This window comes from Phacochoerus africanus, chromosome 9 (genome assembly GCF_016906955.1).
Source record: "Phacochoerus africanus isolate WHEZ1 chromosome 9, ROS_Pafr_v1, whole genome shotgun sequence".
In the NCBI taxonomy this organism is placed as follows: Eukaryota; Metazoa; Chordata; class Mammalia; order Artiodactyla; family Suidae; genus Phacochoerus; species Phacochoerus africanus.
In genome coordinates, this window is record NC_062552.1 from 25,398,817 (window position 1) to 25,424,634 (window position 25,818).

Here is a 25,818-nt window from a genome sequence, read left to right on the forward strand (position 1 = left end):
TATTTGATTATAGAATTGTTGGAGCTGGTCAAGATGTCTACAAAAATCCACTGCAAGGGTTTACTAATTTTTTAATGTTAGTGAGAGTTGTCAATTTAATGGTAAAAAAAAGGTCACCTGTTTTGATTAAAATACATGTATTTGGAAACTCTTTTCCTTCCATAAGAATGGATAAGTTATTTGGGTTTATCAGTGCGAAGCATGTCAGAGAAAACAGGGATCATGTTTCTGAAAACCATATGCTTGGAGCATCTTAAAAATAGAGTATTGCTGGATTAGGAAGATGTGATATATATATATACACACATACACACACACATACACAGTGGAAAACTACTCAGCCATAAAAAAGAGCAAAATAATGCCATTTGGAGCAACATGAATGGAACTAGAGACTCTCATACTGAGTGAAATAAGTCAGAAAGAGAATGAAAAATACCATATGACATCACTTATATGTGGAATCTAATATAAGGCACAAATGAACCTTTCTACAGAAAAGAGAATCATGGACATGGAGAATAGACTTGTGGTTGCCAAAGGGGAGGGGGTATGTGTGAGATAGATGGCATGCTTAGTGTTAATAGATGCAGACTATTGCCTTTGGAATGGATTAGCAATGAGATCCTGCTGTGTAGCACTGGAAACTATGTCTGGTCACTTATGATGGAGCATGATAATGTGAGAAAAAAGAATGTATACATGTATGTGTAACTGGGTCACCATGCTGTACAGTAGAAAATTGACAGAACACTGTAAACCAGCTATAATGGGAAAAAATAAAAATCATAAATAATAGAATACTGGGAATTTGTGGTGCCAGAATTTGAGGCAGCCCACTGCCTAGGTCATAAATACATGAATTCAATATCCTTTTTACTGAACTACTTTAAAGGACATTTTAACTATCAGAAAAAATACCATAAGGAGTTGCCCATTGAGGAACTTTTCTGTGTGGGTGAGCTGGTAGTTTGGAGCAGTTGGTTTGAGGGGGCCTGTCCATTCACATGATGACTACAGTTGTGGGAATTAGTCCTGCCAGGAGGTCCCCCATATGCCCTTCCTTAGGCCCAGACCAGGTGACAGAGAGAGCAGTTGAGTTCCCTGATCTCTAACATGGAGAAAGGACTATAGTGAATGGTGGTCTGAGAGTCTTCATCTCTGGTACTTGATATGGCAGCAGCCACTTCCTAGGGCTTTGGAGTAAATAAACTAGACTCTTTCATTGAAAACTGACTGTAAGAGAATGTAGAAGAAAGAAATCACTTGGAGAGAAAGTGCTGAAAAAGAACATTAAACTTTATACTCAAGAATTCAGGGAAAAGAGATAAGAGATGTGGAGGAAGAGATAAGGCCCTGAGGATGTAAGAGATAACTTGTAAAGGAAGAAGAGTGAAATGCCAAGAGCAGGAAGCTAAGCCCCTCCCTTACCCCTGGAAGGGATGCCTTCCCAAGCTTGCTATTTCTGCTCCCACAGACTTTCCCAGTCCCTTTCTTTTGACTTCCCAGTAGCCAGTGCTCTGTAATCCTCCAGGTCCTAGACCTCAGTTTTTACTCCCTTGGGTGGGGCTCTCTGCTGCTAGGGGTGAGCCCTAATTAATGTCATCTATGTTCAGCTGCCACTCGGACCTCATCACACACTCTTGTGCTAAAGTAAAGTTTCTCAAAAAGGATAAACACAGTTATTATTACATGTTGATGCTCTTTGTAGCTCCTGCCTTTGGCCTCTGGGCATGGTGGTTTTAATCAATCTCCTAAGAGTGGGCCCATAGTTATTCTTAAAGAATTTTATGTTATGTGAGAGAGCAGAATCCCCTTGCTCCATAAGTCAGTTTTGTGAATGGAGAGAGTACTCTGTGGAGCACAGAATCCCACGCCTCAACTGTGCCATCAAAGCAACATAAACATTTTAGAAAGTTCTTGATGTGACACACAGCAAGAGTTTATTAATTTGGAAAATTCATGACTTAAACATGCCAAGGAGAATATATTCTATATATTCATAAATCAAAAAAATTTTTTTTACAAACTCTGCTGAACAAAACAGATCAATTGCTGGCTCTCATGGACTTCATTCCTACACCGTTTACCTCTCTCTGACAACTTGTTTGAGCTTGAACTCTTTTGGTCTTTTTGTCTTATTGAGTAATAGATAATTGGTTGTCCTCAGAAGAACCATTCATATAAAATTGGACAAAAAATATAAGATACAGATTCAGCTGTCCATTACATGATAGAGAGTTTGCAGTGCATCTAGGGAACATACTGAATATATCACCTATGCCTTATATTTTTGAAGTCCCCCTGGGGTCTTTGGTTTCATGTGACCAATGGGGAGACAAATTTGGCCCTTATACGTCCCTTGCTCTACTTCTGGTGTCTCTTCCACTTCTAGACTCCATGCTATAGAAGTCCAAGGACAGAAGCTCTCTCATCCATCATTTTTTCTTTCTATGGCTCTGATCATTGTGCCTTCCTTCTGATCACACATTAAGAAAGAATATCTGTGGATCTGACATTTTTAGAACAGTTTTAGATTTACAGAAAACTGTGAAGAGAGTAAGTACAGTGTTCCCCTATACCCAGAACTGAGTTTTCTTCTTTTAATTAACATCTTACATTAGTAAGATGAATTTGTTGCTATTAATTAATCAATATTGATACATTATTGTTAACTGAAGTTTAGTGTTTGTTTAGATGTCCTTACTTTTTATCTACTGTCATTTTCTGCTACAAACCCCATATTACATTTATTTTTTATTTTTTTCTTTTATAACAATTTTTATTTTTTGCATTATAGCTGTTTTAGATTTTTCTCCTCTTGGCTATGGCAATTTCTCGGATTTTTCTTGGTTTGAAAATGACCTTGACAATTTTCAGGAGTCCTTGTCAGGAATTTTATATGTCATCAAACTGAGAGTTGTCTGATGTTTTTCTCCTGGAAAGACAAGAGGAAGATCGCAGAGGTAAACTTCCATTTTCATCACATGCATATCAAGAGTATATGCTATCAACAAGATTTATGTTGGACTCATTGACCTCACTGAGGTAAGGTTTATGAGCTTTCTCCACTGCGCAATTATTCCTTTCTACCTCCCCTTTCCGTACCGTACACTGTGGAAAGCGTCACTATGTGTGTAATCCCCACATCTAAGGAGTGAAAAGTTATGCTTCCCCTCCTTGAGAACAAAGTAACTACAACCTACGTTTATTACTTGGAATTCATTTACATGAAATGTTTGTCTCTTTTTCTGATTAATTACTTTAATCATTTTTGTTAACAAGATGGATGGACTTATGGATATTTACTTTATAGTTTAGGTTAATGCAATATTATTTAATCTTGTTATTTAAACTGTTCCAGCTTTGGCCATTGGGAGCACTTTCATTGGGCTTCTGCACCTCTTTGATATGCCCTCATCAACTTTTTTAGCCCTTTTTACTTTCTGACACTACAAAATGCTTCTGAGCAGTCCTAGAATCAACCATTTCTCCATGGAGCCCTATATGGTTCTTTTTAATTGGAGAATGGTATTAAAAATTACATCTGGGAGTTCCTGCTCTGGCTCAATGGGATGGGCAGTGTTTTGGGAGCACTGGGATGCAGGTTTGATCCCCAGCCTGGCACAGTGGGTTAAGAATCTGGTGTTGCTGCTTCAGTTGCGACTTTGGCTCAAATGTGATCCCTGGCCTGGGAACTCCATATGCTGCTGGGAGGCAAAAAAAGCAAACAAACAAAAAGCAGTATCGGGATGCTAGGTTTGTGGAGCTACTTTCTTTTAATCTTTCCTTACTTTCATTGATCAAACAAAGGAGATAGGGTAGACTTTAAAGATTTGTCTTCTTTTGAGGTGATCCTGTCTTTACTTTAGGTTCTGGATCAAGGTTGTTTCCTGTTGTTGCTACTGACCTTTCCTAGTGCACATTCTAGTAAATTTGGAAAATTTAGCATGAATCTTCTGTTAATACCATCTGCGGATCTACTTGTAAATCAGGAAATCCCTCTACCTCCAGAAAGAGTTCACTGAGATAAATAACTAATCCTATGGCTGGGATTTTGGTGACAAGTAGTTCAAATCTGAGGGGAGGGATACCAATTCTTAGAAAATAATGAACCCTCAAAAAGAAGCTTTATTTATACTTCTCAGAGTTCCAGAATCTCCTCAATACCATATCCAATGCTATTGTGATCCCATAACAATCTCCATTGTGTGACCGTATGCTCTTAATGGATTACCTCTATGAAGCAGGTGACATTTTTACCTTCAGCAGCTGTTATTTCTTTCTTATACAGGTTGCAAATTTGACTTCAAGAAATTTCCACAAAATAGTCCTAATCCTGCTTGATGACCTCTCAGGATGACCACTGTTCCAAATGCTTAGTCCTTTAGGTGTTTGAAAATTATTACCTTAATCTCCCAAAGGTTTTTCCTTTTCAGATTGTATTATTTTCTTAAGGCTACTCTAACAAATTACCAAAAACTTGGTGGTTTAAAAGATCAGAAATTTATTCTCTCTCAGTTCTGAAAGCCAGAAGTCTGAAATCAAGGTTTTAGTAGCTCTGCACCCTCTCTGAAACCTCTAGGTGAAAGTACTTTCTGTTTCTTCCAGCTTCTGGTGGTGACACAGACATTCCTTGGCTTGTGGTTATATAACTTCTATCTGTGCATCCATTTTCCACAGGCCTTCTTCTTTGCGTGTGTCTCTTATAAGGACATTTATTTTTGAATTTAGAGCCTACTTGGAACATTGAGGAAGGTTTTCTCTCAATATTATTAATTTAATTACATTTACAGTTGCTCTTTTTCCAGATAAGGTTGGGTTCACAGGTTCTGGGGATTAAGACATGGATCTATCTTTCGGGAAGCCACCATTCAACCCACTCCACAGGCTCAACATCTTCAATCATTTTAACCATTTATTCTTCTTTGGGGGGTGTCCAAATTATCCTCAGTTAGAGTTGTCATATTCTTTTCATGATCAAATTTGTCAATTTCTTATCAAACTATGCTTCTAAGAACATGGTAGGTCCTGATGTAATCAGTGAATACTAGAATGAGACTACTATATTTTTCTGTATTGAGCAGTCAAATGAGTCCAATGACACTCATCAGGGCACCAATGACAACTTTCAGAGAAGAGGGAAGTTTCTTCTAGAACTTGGACTTTACCATTTTCATTGCTTTCTTTTAATTGCTTGTCCATGAGAGAGACTGTGAAGGGAAACAGGAACCACAGGAGAAGGAGTGGTAGCTAGTAGGATCATGTCTTAGATGAGGTAGGTACTGAGTGTGGTTCTATCCCCTACCAGCACTTGCCTGGGAGATTGAAGGATGCCCTAGAGGATTTCATGTCCTTTCTCATCCGTATGCTCCTCCTTGTGGAGAACTTGTAATGTCACAGAGTTCTTTGGAATTCAGAAGGAAGAGAAAATTTGAAAAGGTTATCCATTCAATAACCAGAGATGTTATTCCTGTTATATTGCTAGATGAAACATTTCTTTATTCTCTCTCTGCTCATTCATTATGCTTGATGCTTAGAGATGCTGATTGAAGGGGAAAAAATCCCCCAAAGAGAAAGAGAATCCTTTTATACCCTTGTTGAATATCTATCCTGCACAGGGGACTCTGCTAGGCATAAGGGGATGTTGGCTCCCCTCAGAGAATGCATGAGTAATGAAATGGCATAAATATAGAAGTAACAATAATTCAAGAGGTATACCTTAATTTAGGTATTTGAGAATACACTTTTCTTTAGTTGTCATATAGAAGAGGGAAGAAATGATGTAAGCTTTAAGTTTAACAGCATTATGGTTTCTTATTTCCCTGTGCTAATTCAGATTCTCCTTCCCTCACTTTTAGTTCATTAATTCAAAAGGAAAATACAAACTTCCAAAATTACATCTGGAATGACCCTAATTAAAAATAATTGCACATTGTGAATACTGGTGGTTATAACTTCAACAAACGAATTTTGAGGGGTTGGGGTGAGGGAACCACAATTCAATCCATAATATAGAGTATACTGAGGAGGCAGTGAGAAACAGGGAAATATGAATATACTGTATAAGTAACTATTCTGAGAAGTTTGATTATGAAAAGAGAGTATATATGACACAGCGTTGATGGAAAATTGCATTGTTTGGATGTTAACATGGGAAACATTTTGAAAATCTTAAGGTTTGTGGGGAAAAGCTAGTACAAAAGCTGAGAGGAATAACTGATGGATCCCGGTACCAGAGAGGGTGGTACAGGATGGATAGAGAGAAGAAGGATTGGGTGTTTCCTGTAAAGGAAGATGAATGATTCCTTTAATGTAACAGAGAAGGGGGGATTAATGGAGAGGTATAGAATTAAACAGGTTTGTTATTTTATTATTACAATGTTCATATAGTACCCTTCTGATGAGTTCTTATCTTTCTCCTCTCCTCCTCTTCCTTCTTCTTCTTCTTCTTCAAAGAGGAAATACAATTAGAAACCGAGAATAAGGGGGGGGTGGTAGAGTTGGAAGTTTAGAGAAAGTGGAATTTTTAATAAAAATAACTGCAAAATAAGGGAATGCAAATAGTTGGAAATGCATAGGGTGATTATCAGATAGTACTGGTGTCCACAAGTTGATAGGTGACTACGTGTGTATAAAGAAAAAAAATCTACTCATTTGTATGAATTTTTATAGCATGTCAAACTGCCAGTATCCTAAGTAGAGGAGTTCCCACTGTGATGCAGAGGGTTAGGAATCTGATTGCAGAGGCTCAGGCCACTGCAGAATTGCAGGTTCCATCCCCAGTCCAGTTCAGTGAATTAAAGGATATGGCATTGCCCTAGTTGTGGCACAGGTTTCAGCTGCAGCTTGGATTCAGTCCCTGGCCTGGTAATTTCCATATGCCAAGGGTGTGGCCATCAAAAAGGAAAAAAACCCAGATACTTAGATTAATTTGTATTTGTATTTTCCAAGTTCTTGTGGCAGAAAAACAATGACACCAAGATGTCCATTTCTTAGGAAGAGAATACTTGAAATTATTAGCCATGACACCGAGTAGGGAAAAGGGTAGGAAGTGAAGTCAGGAGTGATGAATGAATTAGGAGACATAAGGGGGCCTGATGAGACTGACACAGTGCAGGAGTAGGAGCAGCTATGTAATCAAGTACAGGACTTATACCTCCAGTTTCACTTGCATTTTCAATGCGGATGTCATCTGCTGCCAAACTTAAAGGGAGAGGGCACTGGTAAGGGTAAGAATCAATCACAAGGGACAAATATCCAACACACAAATTGATTAAAGACATAAATGTTTATGTTTCACAGAAAAGAATTCTAGAATTGGGCAATAGAATGGCTCCATGGAGTTGTCGGATTCCCAAGTTCATTTTAATTTCTCTGCCATCTGCGTCATATTACATGGTCATATATGTTTTTTGAGTTCCATTAATCATGACACTTTATAGCCAGAAGAAAAGTAAAGAAAAGAAAGACACAATTTTCCTTTAAGGACACATCCTTGTAATTCACCTTTTAATACACCACCATCCTTTGATCACATGCACCAGGGGGGTCTAGGAAATCTAGTACTTACAGGAGGCTGTCATAGGAAAAGGTAATAATGAGAAAGATTACACAATGAAAAGAGGGAGAATTGATATGAGGGACAATCATTAAGTCTGAGTCCCAGAGCTTCATATTGACAATGAACCAGTAGAGAGTAGGGAAAAAATCTATTTATATCTTGCTAGGGGAGAAATGCGATCTTCTTTGGGGCAAAGCAATCATTTCACCTGGAGGGTAGGCTTATGAATTACAACATCAGTACATTCTCCTTCAGCTGAACAGATGGTTAGGGAGCCTGAGTCAGAGGACCAAAGTCTGAAAAGTGGTCTTAGGACACCATAGAATGTGTTCTGGGGAAAGGTGAAAATGTGGGATCCATCCGTCATGTTGTAGAAAGATACATCTCCAGCCTCATAATCCAGGAATATTCCTACCTTAAGGGGTCTTTCTCTTAGAGGAAGAGAAGTTTCCGGGGAGGTGAGGGCCCAGTAGTCCCCGTCATAGAGCCTAATGGCCCAGAAACCATTCTGTGGGGACATAGTGAATACCCCCTCCCTGGTCACATTATCTCTACAAATTCCCAAGTCCCAAGATTGCATGTCCCCAACCTCCACCTCCCAGTAGGCCCTCTCTGAGTTGATGCGCAGCTGACCCAGCACACAGGGAATGGAGTTGAATCTCTGTGTGGATCTGGGAAGATCTTGACAAGTTTCTTGCCAGGTAACCCGCCTCCCTCTTTCAGACACGAGGAGGGCAGGATGGGCAGTGGCTTCATCCAGGGTCACATTTGCTGCAAAGACAAGTGGACTATCAAGTTTCTGGCAATGGTCGTAGGCATGGGCCAGAGGGCTCCCGTTCTGTCAGGACTCCTCTGGCCCTGGGTAGATCTAGCTCACTTTTACCCTGTCAGGAATCCTCCAGCCACCCCACAAAATGCAAGTTCCCTGCTGGATCTTGATAGACTCACCAGCTTTGAATTCTTCTTTCCTCCAATCTATAAGGAAAAAAGTAAACATGAGACCCCACCATCTGAATAAATAAAGCTCCTGTCTGTCCAGAAGACCATGAGTATAAATTCCCTAGGATTATGTCAAGAATAAGAGCAACCAAGGAATATACCCTTTCATAACTTGAACTTCTTTTTACAATCTATTAAATTATGTCTGACTTGAGACCTGACCCATCTTCTGTGTCTTCTAAGTCAACGTTCCTGAAGGATAATTATCTATCATCTATTGAGGATGTTTCCAAGAAAATAGGGAACATGGTGTGTCTGACCTAATAAAATATATTTCATGTTAGTGTCCTCAGATTTTCGCCAATGAAAATCACTCTACATATGCTCAAAACACAATGTAAGGTGCAGTTGAAAAATGAAAAACCTTCTACAATGTAATGTTTTAAATACAGCATTATCTGTTAAAATATTGAGTAACCTATGTGGTTCCTGTTATGTATGCTTTGGATTTTCTTTGATCTTCAGTATATTATTTTGCATGTGGTAGGTGTTCATTGCAAATATCCTAGAGAGTAGGATTGTCTTCATCAGAGTCCATGTTACTCACCAGGATATAATGGAGCATCCCTCCAGGCTGCAAAAGAAAACATAGGAAACCCTTTAGCTTTTTTCCTTCTCCATTTACTCCTGTTATCTTTTCCACTGCTCCCTGTCATTATCCCTTTTCCTCTCTTGAATCCCTCATACTTCCTCTTTCTATCCTGTATTACCTCTGTATTGCATTTTAAGAAACATGATAAATAAAAACGGTCAGGTTTAGTTACAGATAATAAGTTAAAATGGTCAGGTTTAAGACATAGGTAGAAATACAGAAGCAACAAAATGTGGGAGGGACAGAGGTGGAACACAAAGCAGGGAGAATAAGATAAAGACAAGAAGAAAGGAAAGAGGATGGGGTGGGGGGCAGAACATGCTGAATCACTCCTCATTTACGCTTCAGAGAGAATTCATTACAGAAATTTAGAGAAAGAAAAGCAAAGGCTTCTTTGACCAATATAGACATTTTAATTTTTATGCCTGCCTTCTCTCATACTGCTATAGGGACAGGACCCAAGAGAGATGGAAGAAGGAAGCTTTCTGAGAGACAACCATTTACTTACCTTTCTTGAATTGAGCCTTCCTCCTAGCTGAGAGAAAACACAAAACATCCATAGATATGAGAGGATTTCTTGACTTCATGAGGAAGATGCAATTAAAGCCATACATCTGCTAACAGTTATATCTGCATATTGCTCAAGTAATGCATATTTTTAAAATAATGAGAAATTTCTAAATAAAAAGTTCAATTTGAAGAGTACTATATGATATGTAGGGTCATGAGAATATAAAATATTTGTATAGAGTACTAAAAATTATTTTAAGAATTCTTCATAAGATAGCCTTAAACTATACAGTTACATTACCAAAGAAGTGGGATAGAAAAATCAATATAAAAATATCATGAAGGAAGAGAAATTTGTTGAATACATGTTTGAATGGGTTAAAATAAAAACAAGAGAAGAAAAATAACTAAATTTGGGAAGAGAAACTAAGCAGGCAAAATCAGGAAAACACATTTATAGGCAGTTGCTCACTTGAGGGTATGTTCCAGGAAAGTGTACTGGTCAGTCTCAGACTTACATGTGGCATTGATAATGGACAAATACATAAAAGGTCGACAAGAGGAGAAATTCATAATAGAAAAAGTGTGTAAATCAAAAGGAAAAACTTATCTCTTTAACCAAGTTTGGAGTCTGAACTTTTTATAAAAGTGTGGGCACTCTGTCTTAGAGGACATGTTGGAGAACCCAGTTGAAAGTTCTCTGTCTCATAGAGAAAACATCATTCTTCTTGCCCAACTCCCTTCAGTTAACAAACCTTACAATGAAATTATGGTAATCATCTGGAGGAGAGTAACTTAAGGTAATAGCAAAGGAAGGCAAGGAAATGATGAAAAAAGTATTTCTAGGAAATATAACTGCCCCACCAAAAAAAGGTCAGAAATAGTTACCAATCTCATCCTGAAGTGCTCCTGAAAGATAAATTTAAAAAGACTCAAGTAAATGTAAGGATATCATCAAAGAAAAGGGAAAGAAGAAGAAAATTTTGAGGTGTGGAATTAATAATTCAAAATTGACAACAAAATGCACATTTAAAAAATAATTTTATAACAAATGCTATTTTGGCAGAGTGGACCGAAGTTGATTTTTAGTTTTGCAAATATTTCTGACTATGCCAGATTGAACAAGATGCCTTTCGGTGAAAGTACTATTTTCATAATTAGTGTGACTCGGTCCTGAAAAGGTCTTTTTAGAACATGCTGCAGCAACTGAGAGCGTGGATGACTGATGTCTGGGTAATGGCTTTTGCAAGTCTGATGGTTTCTAATCCTCTTCACCTAACTAAACTGTGAGAAAAATTAATTTAGTTTTCAATAGTGCTTTCAAAATTACCTCTGATTTTATCCTCTAATGAAGAAAGTCAAAGAACTAAAAAAAGAGCATGGTTCTAACCACATTCTTTCCATTCCTGTTCACTTATATTGGGAGTGAAGAATTTCTCAGCAAGCAAATCTTTCATAATCCAAGAGTAAAGAAATGGAATAAAATTTGTGTTGAGAATGACTTATGTATTGGGGGCAACAATAATTTTCAAAAATGAATTAGTGAAGGAAAATAAATGGTACACATATAAAAGCTAAATGTTAGAAAACTGTGCACTTGTTTTGTGTCTTTTCTATAATAGGAGTCAAGGCTTTATTGATGTCCTTTATAGAAGCTTTGTTCAACTTTCAAGAGAGTAGCTCCTCTATAGAACTGACATTTTATTAAAACACAGTATTTAGGAGTCCTTATGATTTAAGGATTGCAGATTTTAGGAACTATATACACTTTTCCTTGTTCTACAGCATTGTTGGAGGAAACCTCTCTGGCAGTGTTATAGCAATTTTGTGGACTTTTTTCCATCTCTGCTGTGTTCGCTAGACTAAAGCATCTATTAATGCTGATCTCTGTCTTCCAAGTTATAACTTTCCTAAATATAGATGCTTTTAGTAATACTTGCTCACTCTAAAAAAGAAAGGCAGGAGTTCCTATCATGGCTCAGTGATACAAATCTGACCAGTATCTGTGAGGATTCAGATTCCATCACTGACCTCGCTCAGGGGGTTAAGGGTCCGGCGTTGCCGTGACTGTGATGTAGGTCGCAGACACGGCTGAGATCTGGCCTTGCTGTGGCTCTGGGGTAGGCTGGCAGCTACAGCTCCAATTCGACACCCAGCCTGGGAACATACATATGCCTTGGGCGCAACCCTAAAAAACAAACAGAAAGGATAATAATGTAAGCTTGAACAAAATTGGGGGGGGGGATTAATCATTCTAAAATTGAATAACACAAAAGGAATCGAAAAGATGTATTGTTTGGAAGTGAAGATGGCTCTAAATATTAAAAAGTCTGCATTGGAGAGAACTGACTATGTTGGAAAGAACTTTAAAATACACAAAATGACACAATTCCGTAGGCCTGGCTTTTGTCTAGAACAACAGGCAAACCTAAGTAACGTGTTTACACCTGGGGCTACTTGGTTCACATGGGTAAGGACCGTGGAAGAGGGCCGCCCTGGTACACTCTTGACCAATATACTACTTAGGCTTTGAAAGGGCAAGGAGCAGAGGGCATTAACCGAGCCGTTTTGGGGCCATCTCCCATCCCTTAAGTCTTTGAAGAGGTATCACTTGTGTAGGAATGGCCCCTCTGACTTGGAATTTCTGACAGAGCCCCTGTGTTTGGATGTTTTCTAGAAATACATGTGGAAGAGAAACCGTCTCCCTATCAGCGTAATGCTTTGTTTGCATCTCACCAACTTCTTCATGAAACTGTGGCAAGTGCCTGAAAGACCCAAGAAGCCAGTCCTCATCGGGAGGGCATGATATGCCTTGCAAAGAGAAGGAATGGCACAGCAGAGGAGGTAGGCAAACAGAAATGGACAGAAGTAACGTGGGACAAGTCCAACGCAAAATATTGAGGTGGAGCCCATAGACATGACACGCAGGAGAAAGGCATGCCGACACAAGCTACATAGATGAAACGGCAGACAAGATGAAAGGCTGAACCAGTCGCTTTAAAGGGGGTCAAGAGCAATGGGATAATGGGATATCAGAAATGTTACCATTTGTTTTCCGAAGATTGTCTGCAAAAAACAAAAAAGAAAAGAAAAAGAAAAAGGTAAATGCAAATATCATGGGGAAGAACTAGAGGGAGAATTCAGATTTGTTGAAAATTTCATATTTAAAGTTAACCCTCTGCAGTTTCAAGTGACAACCACAGCCACCCGCACACACATCGACTCAGAGATCGTCTGCAGTAAGTGAATAGAGGGGAAATGGACTTAATTTCGATTAATTGAAGAAAACGAGAACGATTCGTTGTGGGGTTTAGTTCGCCAAAGCAGTCTTGATCCCTTTGACCATATTTAGGGTCCTGTTGTTCTGCTTGTGCGCTTTAGCATGGCCATGGGCTGGCTGTGCATGTGGAAGTCAGTTCTCATGCTGGGGGTCGGGGGCGCTACCTTGTGTAAAGCTGCCACAAACCCTGTGTGAGGCTGTGCTGAGACCCTGTTGGTGTAGGTGATCCTCGGTCAGGTTTCCGGGTGCCTCTTTTCACAACGTGACTGCTACTGATTAAATGGCGACCTTACTGTATTTGAGTGTGTGTTTTACCTCATGCATAAGTGCAGCCTTTCTGAACCAAAGCACATGGGTGCTGAATCCAGGAGAGAGAAAGTTTCCCTGAGAGAGGCTGTTTCTCACCCCATGTTTACTGTGCATCCTCCCATCTGAGAGAAAATATCTGAACGTGCATGTATGAGACAGGTTCTCCAAACTTTATGAAGAAGGCGTGACCAGAGCGCTACATCTCCGAATGACTGCTCCTGGAGCATTTTCAAGTCACGTCCACTCCTGAGTGAAAGAGGCAGATCCCTAAACTCTGTTCCATTGAAAGCACCGCCACCCTTTTCAGAATACTTTGTCACATACAGGCTTATGAAAATTGAAAATAATTCTTGTGTTAGGCTATTAAAGAGAGGTGTGGAATCATCTCAGAACACAACTTTAGACTTTAGTTATGTATTACCAGCGTGATTTCTTGAGGGGGAAAAGTGCACATAAAGATGCCAAAGGGCGGTCAACTTGGTGAGATAATAAACAAACAGGTAAAATAAAAATGAAAGAAGAGTAAGCACTGTGGTTGTAAATTGAAAACAACCAGGACAAGTCAGGAAACAATATTGATATACACTGGGTCACTTGAGAGGGTGATCGGCAGACGTGAGCTGGCCTGTCTTAAGATAACTTATGCAGGGCATCGGCAGTCGACAGAGTGTGAGCAATCAAAGGAAAAAACTCATCTCTGCAACCAGGGTTGGAAGCGGAACCATTCCATTAAAAACCGGGACAATGTCAAATACGACACAGCGGGCACTGCATCTAGATCTGGTGGCAGAGGACCCAGGTAAAAGGAAGCTTTCTGTGGAATGGAGGAAATAGCATTCTTCTCAGCCTGATTCTCTTCATGTAACAAACCTCGTAATGAGAGGGTGGTAAGTGCCTGGAAGACGGTGACTTAAAGCAATATCAAAGGAAGGAAAGGAAAGAGAGAAAAACCATTTCTAAGAAATACATCCACCCCTCCAAAAAAAAAAGAAAAAAAAAAGAGGAAGGCAAAACAAAACAAAACACAAAGAAAAGGAAACGTCAGAAATAAGTTACCGTTTTCATCCCGAAGTTCTCCTGAAAAGGAAATTTACAAATAGTCATGTAAATGTTAAGGAAACCACGACAGATAGTAAAAAGAAGAGGACAATTGCCAGGCATGGAGTTTCTGACTCAGAAGACATATCTAATAAAATGAAGCCATGTTATTTCAGGAGTTCCCACTGTGGTACGGTGGGTTAGGAACCTCACTTCAGTGGCTCGTGTTGCAGTGGAGGTGTGGGTTCGAGCTCTGGCTGGACACAGTGAGTTAAAGGATGTGGCGTTGCCCCAGCAGTAGTGTCGGTTGCAGCTGTGGCTCAGATTCAGTCACTGGACCTGGAACTTCCACATGCCGTGGGTGCCACCATAAAGAAAAAAAAAATGACAACAATTGCTATCTTGGTCGTGGATCAAAGTCAAATCTCTCAGTTTGGCAAATGCTTCTGACGATGCCAGGTTAAACAAGCTGTCTTCCAGTGAAAGCATTACTTTCGTAGTTAGTGTGAAACACACGTATCACTCCCGAAAACGTCATTTTAGAAGATGCCACAGTGCCTGAGCAAGTGGATGACGTATGTCTGGGTACTGGCTTTTGCAAGTGTGATGGTGTCTAATGCTTTGCATGTAACAAAACGATGCTAAACTTAATGTAGTTGTCAAGAGGGCTTTCAAAATTGCCTCTGAAGGTGTCATCTCCTGCAGAAAGGCAAAGACCTGAGCAACAAGGCTCTAATCCTATGCTTTCCATTCTTGTCCACTGACATGGTCGTAAGGACGTTCTCAGCGACAGATCTTTTTTAATACTCCAAGCACAAAGAAATGGAGTCAAATCGATGTTGAGACTGACTCGTGCATTTCAGGGAAATACAATTTTCAAAAATGCGTTGGTGGAGGGAAACGAATGGCACGATTGAATGAGCAAGGTGCCAGAAAGCCATGCTCTAGTTTTATCTCTTTTCTTTTATGTGACTCGAGGCTTTCTTGGGAGTTCCCGTCATGGCTCAGTGGAAGTGAATCTGACTAGTATCCAGGAGGATGCAGGTTCCATCCCGGCCCTCGCTCAGGGGGTTAAGGGTCTGGCGTGGCCATGAGCTGTGGTGTGGTTCGCAGATGTGGCTGGTACCTGGCCTTGCTGCTTCTGTGGTGTAGGCCGGCAGCCACAGCTCCGATTCAGCCCCTAGCCTGGCAACGTCCCTGTGCCGGTGGGTGTGGCCCTTACAAAACAAAAATGGCCAATAATGCCATCTCACCTAAATTTGGGGGAGGAAAACTAATCATTCTAAAAGTGAGTAACACAAAAGGAATCGAAAAGATGTATTACGTGGAACTGAAGGTTGCTCTAAATTTTCAACAGCCTACGTCGGAGAGAACAGACATTTCAGAAATTTAAGATACACAAAATGACACAATTCCGTAGGCCTGGCTTTTGTCTAGAACAACAGGCAAACCTAAGTAACGTGTTTACACCTGGGGCTACTTGGTTCACATGGGTAAGGACCGTGGAAGAGGGCCGCCCTGGTACACTCTTGACCAATATACTACTTAGGCTTTGAAAGGGCAAGGAGCAGAGGGCATTAACCGAGCCGTTTTGGGGCCATCTCCCATCCCTTAAGTCTTTGAAGAGGTATCACTTGTGTAGGAATGGCCCCTCTGACTTGGAATTTCTGACAGAGCCCCTGTGTTTGGATGTTTTCTAGAAATACATGTGGAAGAGAAACCGTCTCCCTATCAGCGTAATGCTTTGTTTGCATCTCACCAACTTCTTCATGAAACTGTGGCAAGTGCCTGAAAGACCCAAGAAGCCAGTCCTCATCGGGAGGGCATGATATGCCTTGCAAAGAGAAGGAATGGCACAGCAGAGGAGGTAGGCAAACAGAAATGGACAGAAGTAACGTGGGACAAGTCCAACGCAAAATATTGAGGTGGAGCCCGTAGACATGACACGCAGGAGAAAGGCATGCCGACACAAGCTACATAGATGAAACGGCAGACAAGATGAAAGGCTGAACCAGTCGCTTTAAAGGGGGTCAAGAGCAATGGGATAATGGGATATCAGAAATGTTACCATTTGTTTTCCGAAGATTGTCTGCAAAAAACAAAAAAGAAAAGAAAAAGAAAAAGGTAAATGCAAATATCATGGGGAAGAACTAGAGGGAGAATTCAGATTTGTTGAAAATTTCATATTTAAAGTTAACCCTCTGCAGTTTCAAGTGACAACCACAGCCACCCGCACACACATCGACTCAGAGATCGTCTGCAGTAAGTGAATAGAGGGGAAATGGACTTAATTTCGATTAATTGAAGAAAACGAGAACGATTCGTTGTGGGGTTTAGTTCGCCAAAGCAGTCTTGATCCCTTTGACCATATTTAGGGTCCTGTTGTTCTGCTTGTGCGCTTTAGCATGGCCATGGGCTGGCTGTGCATGTGGAAGTCAGTTCTCATGCTGGGGGTCGGGGGCGCTACCTTGTGTAAAGCTGCCACAAACCCTGTGTGAGGCTGTGCTGAGACCCTGTTGGTGTAGGTGATCCTCGGTCAGGTTTCCGGGTGCCTCTTTTCACAACGTGACTGCTACTGATTAAATGGCGACCTTACTGTATTTGAGTGTGTGTTTTACCTCATGCATAAGTGCAGCCTTTCTGAACCAAAGCACATGGGTGCTGAATCCAGGAGAGAGAAAGTTTCCCTGAGAGAGGCTGTTTCTCACCCCATGTTTACTGTGCATCCTCCCATCTGAGAGAAAATATCTGAACGTGCATGTATGAGACAGGTTCTCCAAACTTTATGAAGAAGGCGTGACCAGAGCGCTACATCTCCGAATGACTGCTCCTGGAGCATTTTCAAGTCACGTCCACTCCTGAGTGAAAGAGGCAGATCCCTAAACTCTGTTCCATTGAAAGCACCGCCACCCTTTTCAGAATACTTTGTCACATACAGGCTTATGAAAATTGAAAATAATTCTTGTGTTAGGCTATTAAAGAGAGGTGTGGAATCATCTCAGAACACAACTTTAGACTTTAGTTATGTATTACCAGCGTGATTTCTTGAGGGGGAAAAAGTGCACATAAAGATGCCAAAGGGCGGTCAACTTGGTGAGATAATAAACAAACAGGTAAAATAAAAACGAAAGAAGAGTAAGCACTGTGGTTGTAAATTGAAAACAACCAGGACAAGTCAGGAAACAATATTGATATACACTGGGTCACTTGAGAGGGTGATCGGCAGACGTGAGCTGGCCTGTCTTAAGATAACTTATGCAGGGCATCGGCAGTCGACAGAGTGTGAGCAATCAAAGGAAAAAACTCATCTCTGCAACCAGGGTTGGAAGCGGAACCATTCCATTAAAAACCGGGACAATGTCAAATACGACACAGCGGGCACTGCATCTAGATCTGGTGGCAGAGGACCCAGGTAAAAGGAAGCTTTCTGTGGAATGGAGGAAATAGCATTCTTCTCAGCCTGATTCTCTTCATGTAACAAACCTCGTAATGAGAGGGTGGTAAGTGCCTGGAAGACGGTGACTTAAAGCAATATCAAAGGAAGGAAGGAAAGAGAGAAAAACCATTTCTAAGAAATACATCCACCCCTCCAAAAAAAAAAGAAAAAAAAAAGAGGAAGGCAAAACAAAACAAAACACAAAGAAAAGGAAACGTCAGAAATAAGTTACCGTTTTCATCCCGAAGTTCTCCTGAAAAGGAAATTTACAAATAGTCATGTAAATGTTAAGGAAACCACGACAGATAGTAAAAAGAAGAGGACAATTGCCAGGCATGGAGTTTCTGACTCAGAAGACATATCTAATAAAATGAAGCCATGTTATTTCAGGAGTTCCCACTGTGGTACGGTGGGTTAGGAACCTCACTTCAGTGGCTCGTGTTGCAGTGGAGGTGTGGGTTCGAGCTCTGGCTGGACACAGTGAGTTAAAGGATGTGGCGTTGCCCCAGCAGTAGTGTCGGTTGCAGCTGTGGCTCAGATTCAGTCACTGGACCTGGAACTTCCACATGCCGTGGGTGCCACCATAAAGAAAAAAAAAATGACAACAATTGCTATCTTGGTCGTGGATCAAAGTCAAATCTCTCAGTTTGGCAAATGCTTCTGACGATGCCAGGTTAAACAAGCTGTCTTCCAGTGAAAGCATTACTTTCGTAGTTAGTGTGAAACACACGTATCACTCCCGAAAACGTCATTTTAGAAGATGCCACAGTGCCTGAGCAAGTGGATGACGTATGTCTGGGTACTGGCTTTTGCAAGTGTGATGGTGTCTAATGCTTTGCATGTAACAAAACGATGCTAAACTTAATGTAGTTGTCAAGAGGGCTTTCAAAATTGCCTCTGAAGGTGTCATCTCCTGCAGAAAGGCAAAGACCTGAGCAACAAGGCTCTAATCCTATGCTTTCCATTCTTGTCCACTGACATGGTCGTAAGGACGTTCTCAGCGACAGATCTTTTTTAATACTCCAAGCACAAAGAAATGGAGTCAAATCGATGTTGAGACTGACTCGTGCATTTCAGGGAAATACAATTTTCAAAAATGCGTTGGTGGAGGGAAACGAATGGCACGATTGAATGAGCAAGGTGCCAGAAAGCCATGCTCTAGTTTTATCTCTTTTCTTTTATGTGACTCGAGGCTTTCTTGGGAGTTCCCGTCATGGCTCAGTGGAAGTGAATCTGACTAGTATCCAGGAGGATGCAGGTTCCATCCCGGCCCTCGCTCAGGGGGTTAAGGGTCTGGCGTGGCCATGAGCTGTGGTGTGGTTCGCAGATGTGGCTGGTACCTGGCCTTGCTGCTTCTGTGGTGTAGGCCGGCAGCCACAGCTCCGATTCAGCCCCTAGCCTGGCAACGTCCCTGTGCCGGTGGGTGTGGCCCTTACAAAACAAAAATGGCCAATAATGCCATCTCACCTAAATTTGGGGGAGGAAAACTAATCATTCTAAAAGTGAGTAACACAAAAGGAATCGAAAAGATGTATTACGTGGAACTGAAGGTTGCTCTAAATTTTCAACAGCCTACGTCGGAGAGAACAGACATTTCAGAAATTTAAGATACACAAAATGACACAATTCCGTAGGCCTGGCTTTTGTCTAGAACAACAGGCAAACCTAAGTAACGTGTTTACACCTGGGGCTACTTGGTTCACATGGGTAAGGACCGTGGAAGAGGGCCGCCCTGGTACACTCTTGACCAATATACTACTTAGGCTTTGAAAGGGCAAGGAGCAGAGGGCATTAACCGAGCCGTTTTGGGGCCATCTCCCATCCCTTAAGTCTTTGAAGAGGTATCACTTGTGTAGGAATGGCCCCTCTGACTTGGAATTTCTGACAGAGCCCCTGTGTTTGGATGTTTTCTAGAAATACATGTGGAAGAGAAACCATCTCCCTATCAGCGTAATGCTTTGTTTGCATCTCACCAACTTCTTCATGAAACTGTGGCAAGTGCCTGAAAGACCCAAGAAGCCAGTCCTCATCGGGAGGGCATGATATGCCTTGCAAAGAGAAGGAATGGCACAGCAGAGGAGGTAGGCAAACAGAAATGGACAGAAGTAACGTGGGACAAGTCCAACGCAAAATATTGAGGTGGAGCCCGTAGACATGACACGCAGGAGAAAGGCATGCCGACACAAGCTACATAGATGAAACGGCAGACAAGATGAAAGGCTGAACCAGTCGCTTTAAAGGGGGTCAAGAGCAATGGGATAATGGGATATCAGAAATGTTACCATTTGTTTTCCGAAGATTGTCTGCAAAAAACAAAAAAGAAAAGAAAAAGAAAAAGGTAAATGCAAATATCATGGGGAAGAACTAGAGGGAGAATTCAGATTTGTTGAAAATTTCATATTTAAAGTTAACCCTCTGCAGTTTCAAGTGACAACCACAGCCACCCGCACACACATCGACTCAGAGATCGTCTGCAGTAAGTGAATAGAGGGGAAATGGACTTAATTTCGATTAATTGAAGAAAACGAGAACGATTCGTTGTGGGGTTTAGTTCGCCAAAGCAGTCTTGATCCCTTTGACCATATTTAGGGTCCTGTTGTTCTGCTTGTGCGCTTTAGCATGGCCATGGGCTGGCTGTGCATGTGGAAGTCAGTTCTCATGCTGGGGGTCGGGGGCGCTACCTTGTGTAAAGCTGCCACAAACCCTGTGTGAGGCTGTGCTGAGACCCTGTTGGTGTAGGTGATCCTCGGTCAGGTTTCCGGGTGCCTCTTTTCACAACGTGACTGCTACTGATTAAATGGCGACCTTACTGTATTGAGTGTGTGTTTTACCTCATGCATAAGTGCAGCCTTTCTGAACCAAAGCACATGGGTGCTGAATCCAGGAGAGAGAAAGTTTCCCTGAGAGAGGCTGTTTCTCACCCCATGTTTACTGTGCATCCTCCCATCTGAGAGAAAATATCTGAACGTGCATGTATGAGACAGGTTCTCCAAACTTTATGAAGAAGGCGTGACCAGAGCGCTACATCTCCGAATGACTGCTCCTGGAGCATTTTCAAGTCACGTCCACTCCTGAGTGAAAGAGGCAGATCCCTAAACTCTGTTCCATTGAAAGCACCGCCACCCTTTTCAGAATACTTTGTCACATACAGGCTTATGAAAATTGAAAATAATTCTTGTGTTAGGCTATTAAAGAGAGGTGTGGAATCATCTCAGAACACAACTTTAGACTTTAGTTATGTATTACCAGCGTGATTTCTTGAGGGGGAAAAAGTGCACATAAAGATGCCAAAGGGCGGTCAACTTGGTGAGATAATAAACAAACAGGTAAAATAAAAACGAAAGAAGAGTAAGCACTGTGGTTGTAAATTGAAAACAACCAGGACAAGTCAGGAAACAATATTGATATACACTGGGTCACTTGAGAGGGTGATCGGCAGACGTGAGCTGGCCTGTCTTAAGATAACTTATGCAGGGCATCGGCAGTCGACAGAGTGTGAGCAATCAAAGGAAAAAACTCATCTCTGCAACCAGGGTTGGAAGCGGAACCATTCCATTAAAAACCGGGACAATGTCAAATACGACACAGCGGGCACTGCATCTAGATCTGGTGGCAGAGGACCCAGGTAAAAGGAAGCTTTCTGTGGAATGGAGGAAATAGCATTCTTCTCAGCCTGATTCTCTTCATGTAACAAACCTCGTAATGAGAGGGTGGTAAGTGCCTGGAAGACGGTGACTTAAAGCAATATCAAAGGAAGGAAAGGAAAGAGAGAAAAACCATTTCTAAGAAATACATCCACCCCTCCAAAAAAAAAAAGAAAAAAAAAAGAGGAAGGCAAAACAAAACAAAACACAAAGAAAAGGAAACGTCAGAAATAAGTTACCGTTTTCATCCCGAAGTTCTCCTGAAAAGGAAATTTACAAATAGTCATGTAAATGTTAAGGAAACCACGACAGATAGTAAAAAGAAGAGGACAATTGCCAGGCATGGAGTTTCTGACTCAGAAGACATATCTAATAAAATGAAGCCATGTTATTTCAGGAGTTCCCACTGTGGTACGGTGGGTTAGGAACCTCACTTCAGTGGCTCGTGTTGCAGTGGAGGTGTGGGTTCGAGCTCTGGCTGGACACAGTGAGTTAAAGGATGTGGCGTTTGCCCCAGCAGTAGTGTCGGTTGCAGCTGTGGCTCAGATTCAGTCACTGGACCTGGAACTTCCACATGCCGTGGGTGCCACCATAAAGAAAAAAAAAATGACAACAATTGCTATCTTGGTCGTGGATCAAAGTCAAATCTCTCAGTTTGGCAAATGCTTCTGACGATGCCAGGTTAAACAAGCTGTCTTCCAGTGAAAGCATTACTTTCGTAGTTAGTGTGAAACACACGTATCACTCCCGAAAACGTCATTTTAGAAGATGCCACAGTGCCTGAGCAAGTGGATGACGTATGTCTGGGTACTGGCTTTTGCAAGTGTGATGGTGTCTAATGCTTTGCATGTAACAAAACGATGCTAAACTTAATGTAGTTGTCAAGAGGGCTTTCAAAATTGCCTCTGAAGGTGTCATCTCCTGCAGAAAGGCAAAGACCTGAGCAACAAGGCTCTAATCCTATGCTTTCCATTCTTGTCCACTGACATGGTCGTAAGGACGTTCTCAGCGACAGATCTTTTTTAATACTCCAAGCACAAAGAAATGGAGTCAAATCGATGTTGAGACTGACTCGTGCATTTCAGGGAAATACAATTTTCAAAATGCGTTGGTGGAGGGAAACGAATGGCACGATTGAATGAGCAAGGTGCCAGAAAGCCATGCTCTAGTTTTATCTCTTTTCTTTTATGTGACTCGAGGCTTTCTTGGGAGTTCCCGTCATGGCTCAGTGGAAGTGAATCTGACTAGTATCCAGGAGGATGCAGGTTCCATCCCGGCCCTCGCTCAGGGGGTTAAGGGTCTGGCGTGGCCATGAGCTGTGGTGTGGTTCGCAGATGTGGCTGGTACCTGGCCTTGCTGCTTCTGTGGTGTAGGCCGGCAGCCACAGCTCCGATTCAGCCCCTAGCCTGGCAACGTCCCTGTGCCGGTGGGTGTGGCCCTTACAAAACAAAAATGGCCAATAATGCCATCTCACCTAAATTTGGGGGAGGAAAACTAATCATTCTAAAAGTGAGTAACACAAAAGGAATCGAAAAGATGTATTACGTGGAACTGAAGGTTGCTCTAAATTTTCAACAGCCTACGTCGGAGAGAACAGACATTTCAGAAATTTAAGATACACAAAATGACACAATTCCGTAGGCCTGGCTTTTGTCTAGAACAACAGGCAAACCTAAGTAACGTGTTTACACCTGGGGCTACTTGGTTCACATGGGTAAGGACCGTGGAAGAGGGCCGCCCTGGTACACTCTTGACCAATATACTACTTAGGCTTTGAAAGGGCAAGGAGCAGAGGGCATTAACCGAGCCGTTTTGGGGCCATCTCCCATCCCTTAAGTCTTTGAAGAGGTATCACTTGTGTAGGAATGGCCCCTCTGACTTGGAATTTCTGACAGAGCCCCTGTGTTTGGATGTTTTCTAGAAATACATGTGGAAGAGAAACCATCTCCCTATCAGCGTAATGCTTTGTTTGCATCTCACCAACTTCTTCATGAAACTGTGGCAAGTGCCTGAAAGACCCAAGAAGCCAGTCCTCATCGGGAGGGCATGATATGCCTTGCAAAGAGAAGGAATGGCACAGCAGAGGAGGTAGGCAAACAGAAATGGACAGAAGTAACGTGGGACAAGTCCAACGCAAAATATTGAGGTGGAGCCCGTAGACATGACACGCAGGAGAAAGGCATGCCGACACAAGCTACATAGATGAAACGGCAGACAAGATGAAAGGCTGAACCAGTCGCTTTAAAGGGGGTCAAGAGCAATGGGATAATGGGATATCAGAAATGTTACCATTTGTTTTCCGAAGATTGTCTGCAAAAAACAAAAAAGAAAGAAAAAGAAAAAGGTAAATGCAAATATCATGGGGAAGAACTAGAGGGAGAATTCAGATTTGTTGAAAATTTCATATTTAAAGTTAACCCTCTGCAGTTTCAAGTGACAACCACAGCCACCCGCACACACATCGACTCAGAGATCGTCTGCAGTAAGTGAATAGAGGGGAAATGGACTTAATTTCGATTAATTGAAGAAAACGAGAACGATTCGTTGTGGGGTTTAGTTCGCCAAAGCAGTCTTGATCCCTTTGACCATATTTAGGGTCCTGTTGTTCTGCTTGTGCGCTTTAGCATGGCCATGGGCTGGCTGTGCATGTGGAAGTCAGTTCTCATGCTGGGGGTCGGGGGCGCTACCTTGTGTAAAGCTGCCACAAACCCTGTGTGAGGCTGTGCTGAGACCCTGTTGGTGTAGGTGATCCTCGGTCAGGTTTCCGGGTGCCTCTTTTCACAACGTGACTGCTACTGATTAAATGGCGACCTTACTGTATTTGAGTGTGTGTTTTACCTCATGCATAAGTGCAGCCTTTCTGAACCAAAGCACATGGGTGCTGAATCCAGGAGAGAGAAAGTTTCCCTGAGAGAGGCTGTTTCTCACCCCATGTTTACTGTGCATCCTCCCATCTGAGAGAAAATATCTGAACGTGCATGTATGAGACAGGTTCTCCAAACTTTATGAAGAAGGCGTGACCAGAGCGCTACATCTCCGAATGACTGCTCCTGGAGCATTTTCAAGTCACGTCCACTCCTGAGTGAAAGAGGCAGATCCCTAAACTCTGTTCCATTGAAAGCACCGCCACCCTTTTCAGAATACTTTGTCACATACAGGCTTATGAAAATTGAAAATAATTCTTGTGTTAGGCTATTAAAGAGAGGTGTGGAATCATCTCAGAACACAACTTTAGACTTTAGTTATGTATTACCAGCGTGATTTCTTGAGGGGGAAAAAGTGCACATAAAGATGCCAAAGGGCGGTCAACTTGGTGAGATAATAAACAAACAGGTAAAATAAAAACGAAAGAAGAGTAAGCACTGTGGTTGTAAATTGAAAACAACCAGGACAAGTCAGGAAACAATATTGATATACACTGGGTCACTTGAGAGGGTGATCGGCAGACGTGAGCTGGCCTGTCTTAAGATAACTTATGCAGGGCATCGGCAGTCGACAGAGTGTGAGCAATCAAAGGAAAAAACTCATCTCTGCAACCAGGGTTGGAAGCGGAACCATTCCATTAAAAACCGGGACAATGTCAAATACGACACAGCGGGCACTGCATCTAGATCTGGTGGCAGAGGACCCAGGTAAAAGGAAGCTTTCTGTGGAATGGAGGAAATAGCATTCTTCTCAGCCTGATTCTCTTCATGTAACAAACCTCGTAATGAGAGGGTGGTAAGTGCCTGGAAGACGGTGACTTAAAGCAATATCAAAGGAAGGAAAGGAAAGAGAGAAAAACCATTTCTAAGAAATACATCCACCCCTCCAAAAAAAAAAAGAAAAAAAAAAGAGGAAGGCAAAACAAAACAAAACACAAAGAAAAGGAAACGTCAGAAATAAGTTACCGTTTTCATCCCGAAGTTCTCCTGAAAAGGAAATTTACAAATAGTCATGTAAATGTTAAGGAAACCACGACAGATAGTAAAAAGAAGAGGACAATTGCCAGGCATGGAGTTTCTGACTCAGAAGACATATCTAATAAAATGAAGCCATGTTATTTCAGGAGTTCCCACTGTGGTACGGTGGGTTAGGAACCTCACTTCAGTGGCTCGTGTTGCAGTGGAGGTGTGGGTTCGAGCTCTGGCTGGACACAGTGAGTTAAAGGATGTGGCGTTGCCCCAGCAGTAGTGTCGGTTGCAGCTGTGGCTCAGATTCAGTCACTGGACCTGGAACTTCCACATGCCGTGGGTGCCACCATAAAGAAAAAAAAAATGACAACAATTGCTATCTTGGTCGTGGATCAAAGTCAAATCTCTCAGTTTGGCAAATGCTTCTGACGATGCCAGGTTAAACAAGCTGTCTTCCAGTGAAAGCATTACTTTCGTAGTTAGTGTGAAACACACGTATCACTCCCGAAAACGTCATTTTAGAAGATGCCACAGTGCCTGAGCAAGTGGATGA

The 25,818-nt window shown here is 41.8% G+C and overlaps 1 protein-coding gene across 1 annotated transcript; it reads right to left on the reverse strand.

The window, feature by feature from the left end:
* Positions 1 to 7,304: 7,304 nt before the first annotated feature.
* Positions 7,305 to 25,782, reverse strand: LOC125136589 (butyrophilin subfamily 1 member A1-like). The gene is made up of 14 exons (XM_047797445.1): positions 25,737 to 25,782; positions 25,263 to 25,283; positions 23,662 to 23,682; positions 21,612 to 21,632; positions 20,011 to 20,031; positions 17,961 to 17,981; positions 16,361 to 16,381; positions 14,311 to 14,331; positions 12,711 to 12,731; positions 10,554 to 10,574; positions 9,664 to 9,690; positions 9,111 to 9,137; positions 8,513 to 8,539; positions 7,305 to 8,335 (listed from the first exon to the last, which is right to left on the reverse strand). The coding sequence occupies exons 1-14, from the start codon at positions 25,780 to 25,782 to the stop codon at positions 7,764 to 7,766; spliced, it is 888 nt and encodes a 295-aa protein (XP_047653401.1). The 3' UTR covers positions 7,305 to 7,763.
* Positions 25,783 to 25,818: the final 36 nt, after the last annotated feature.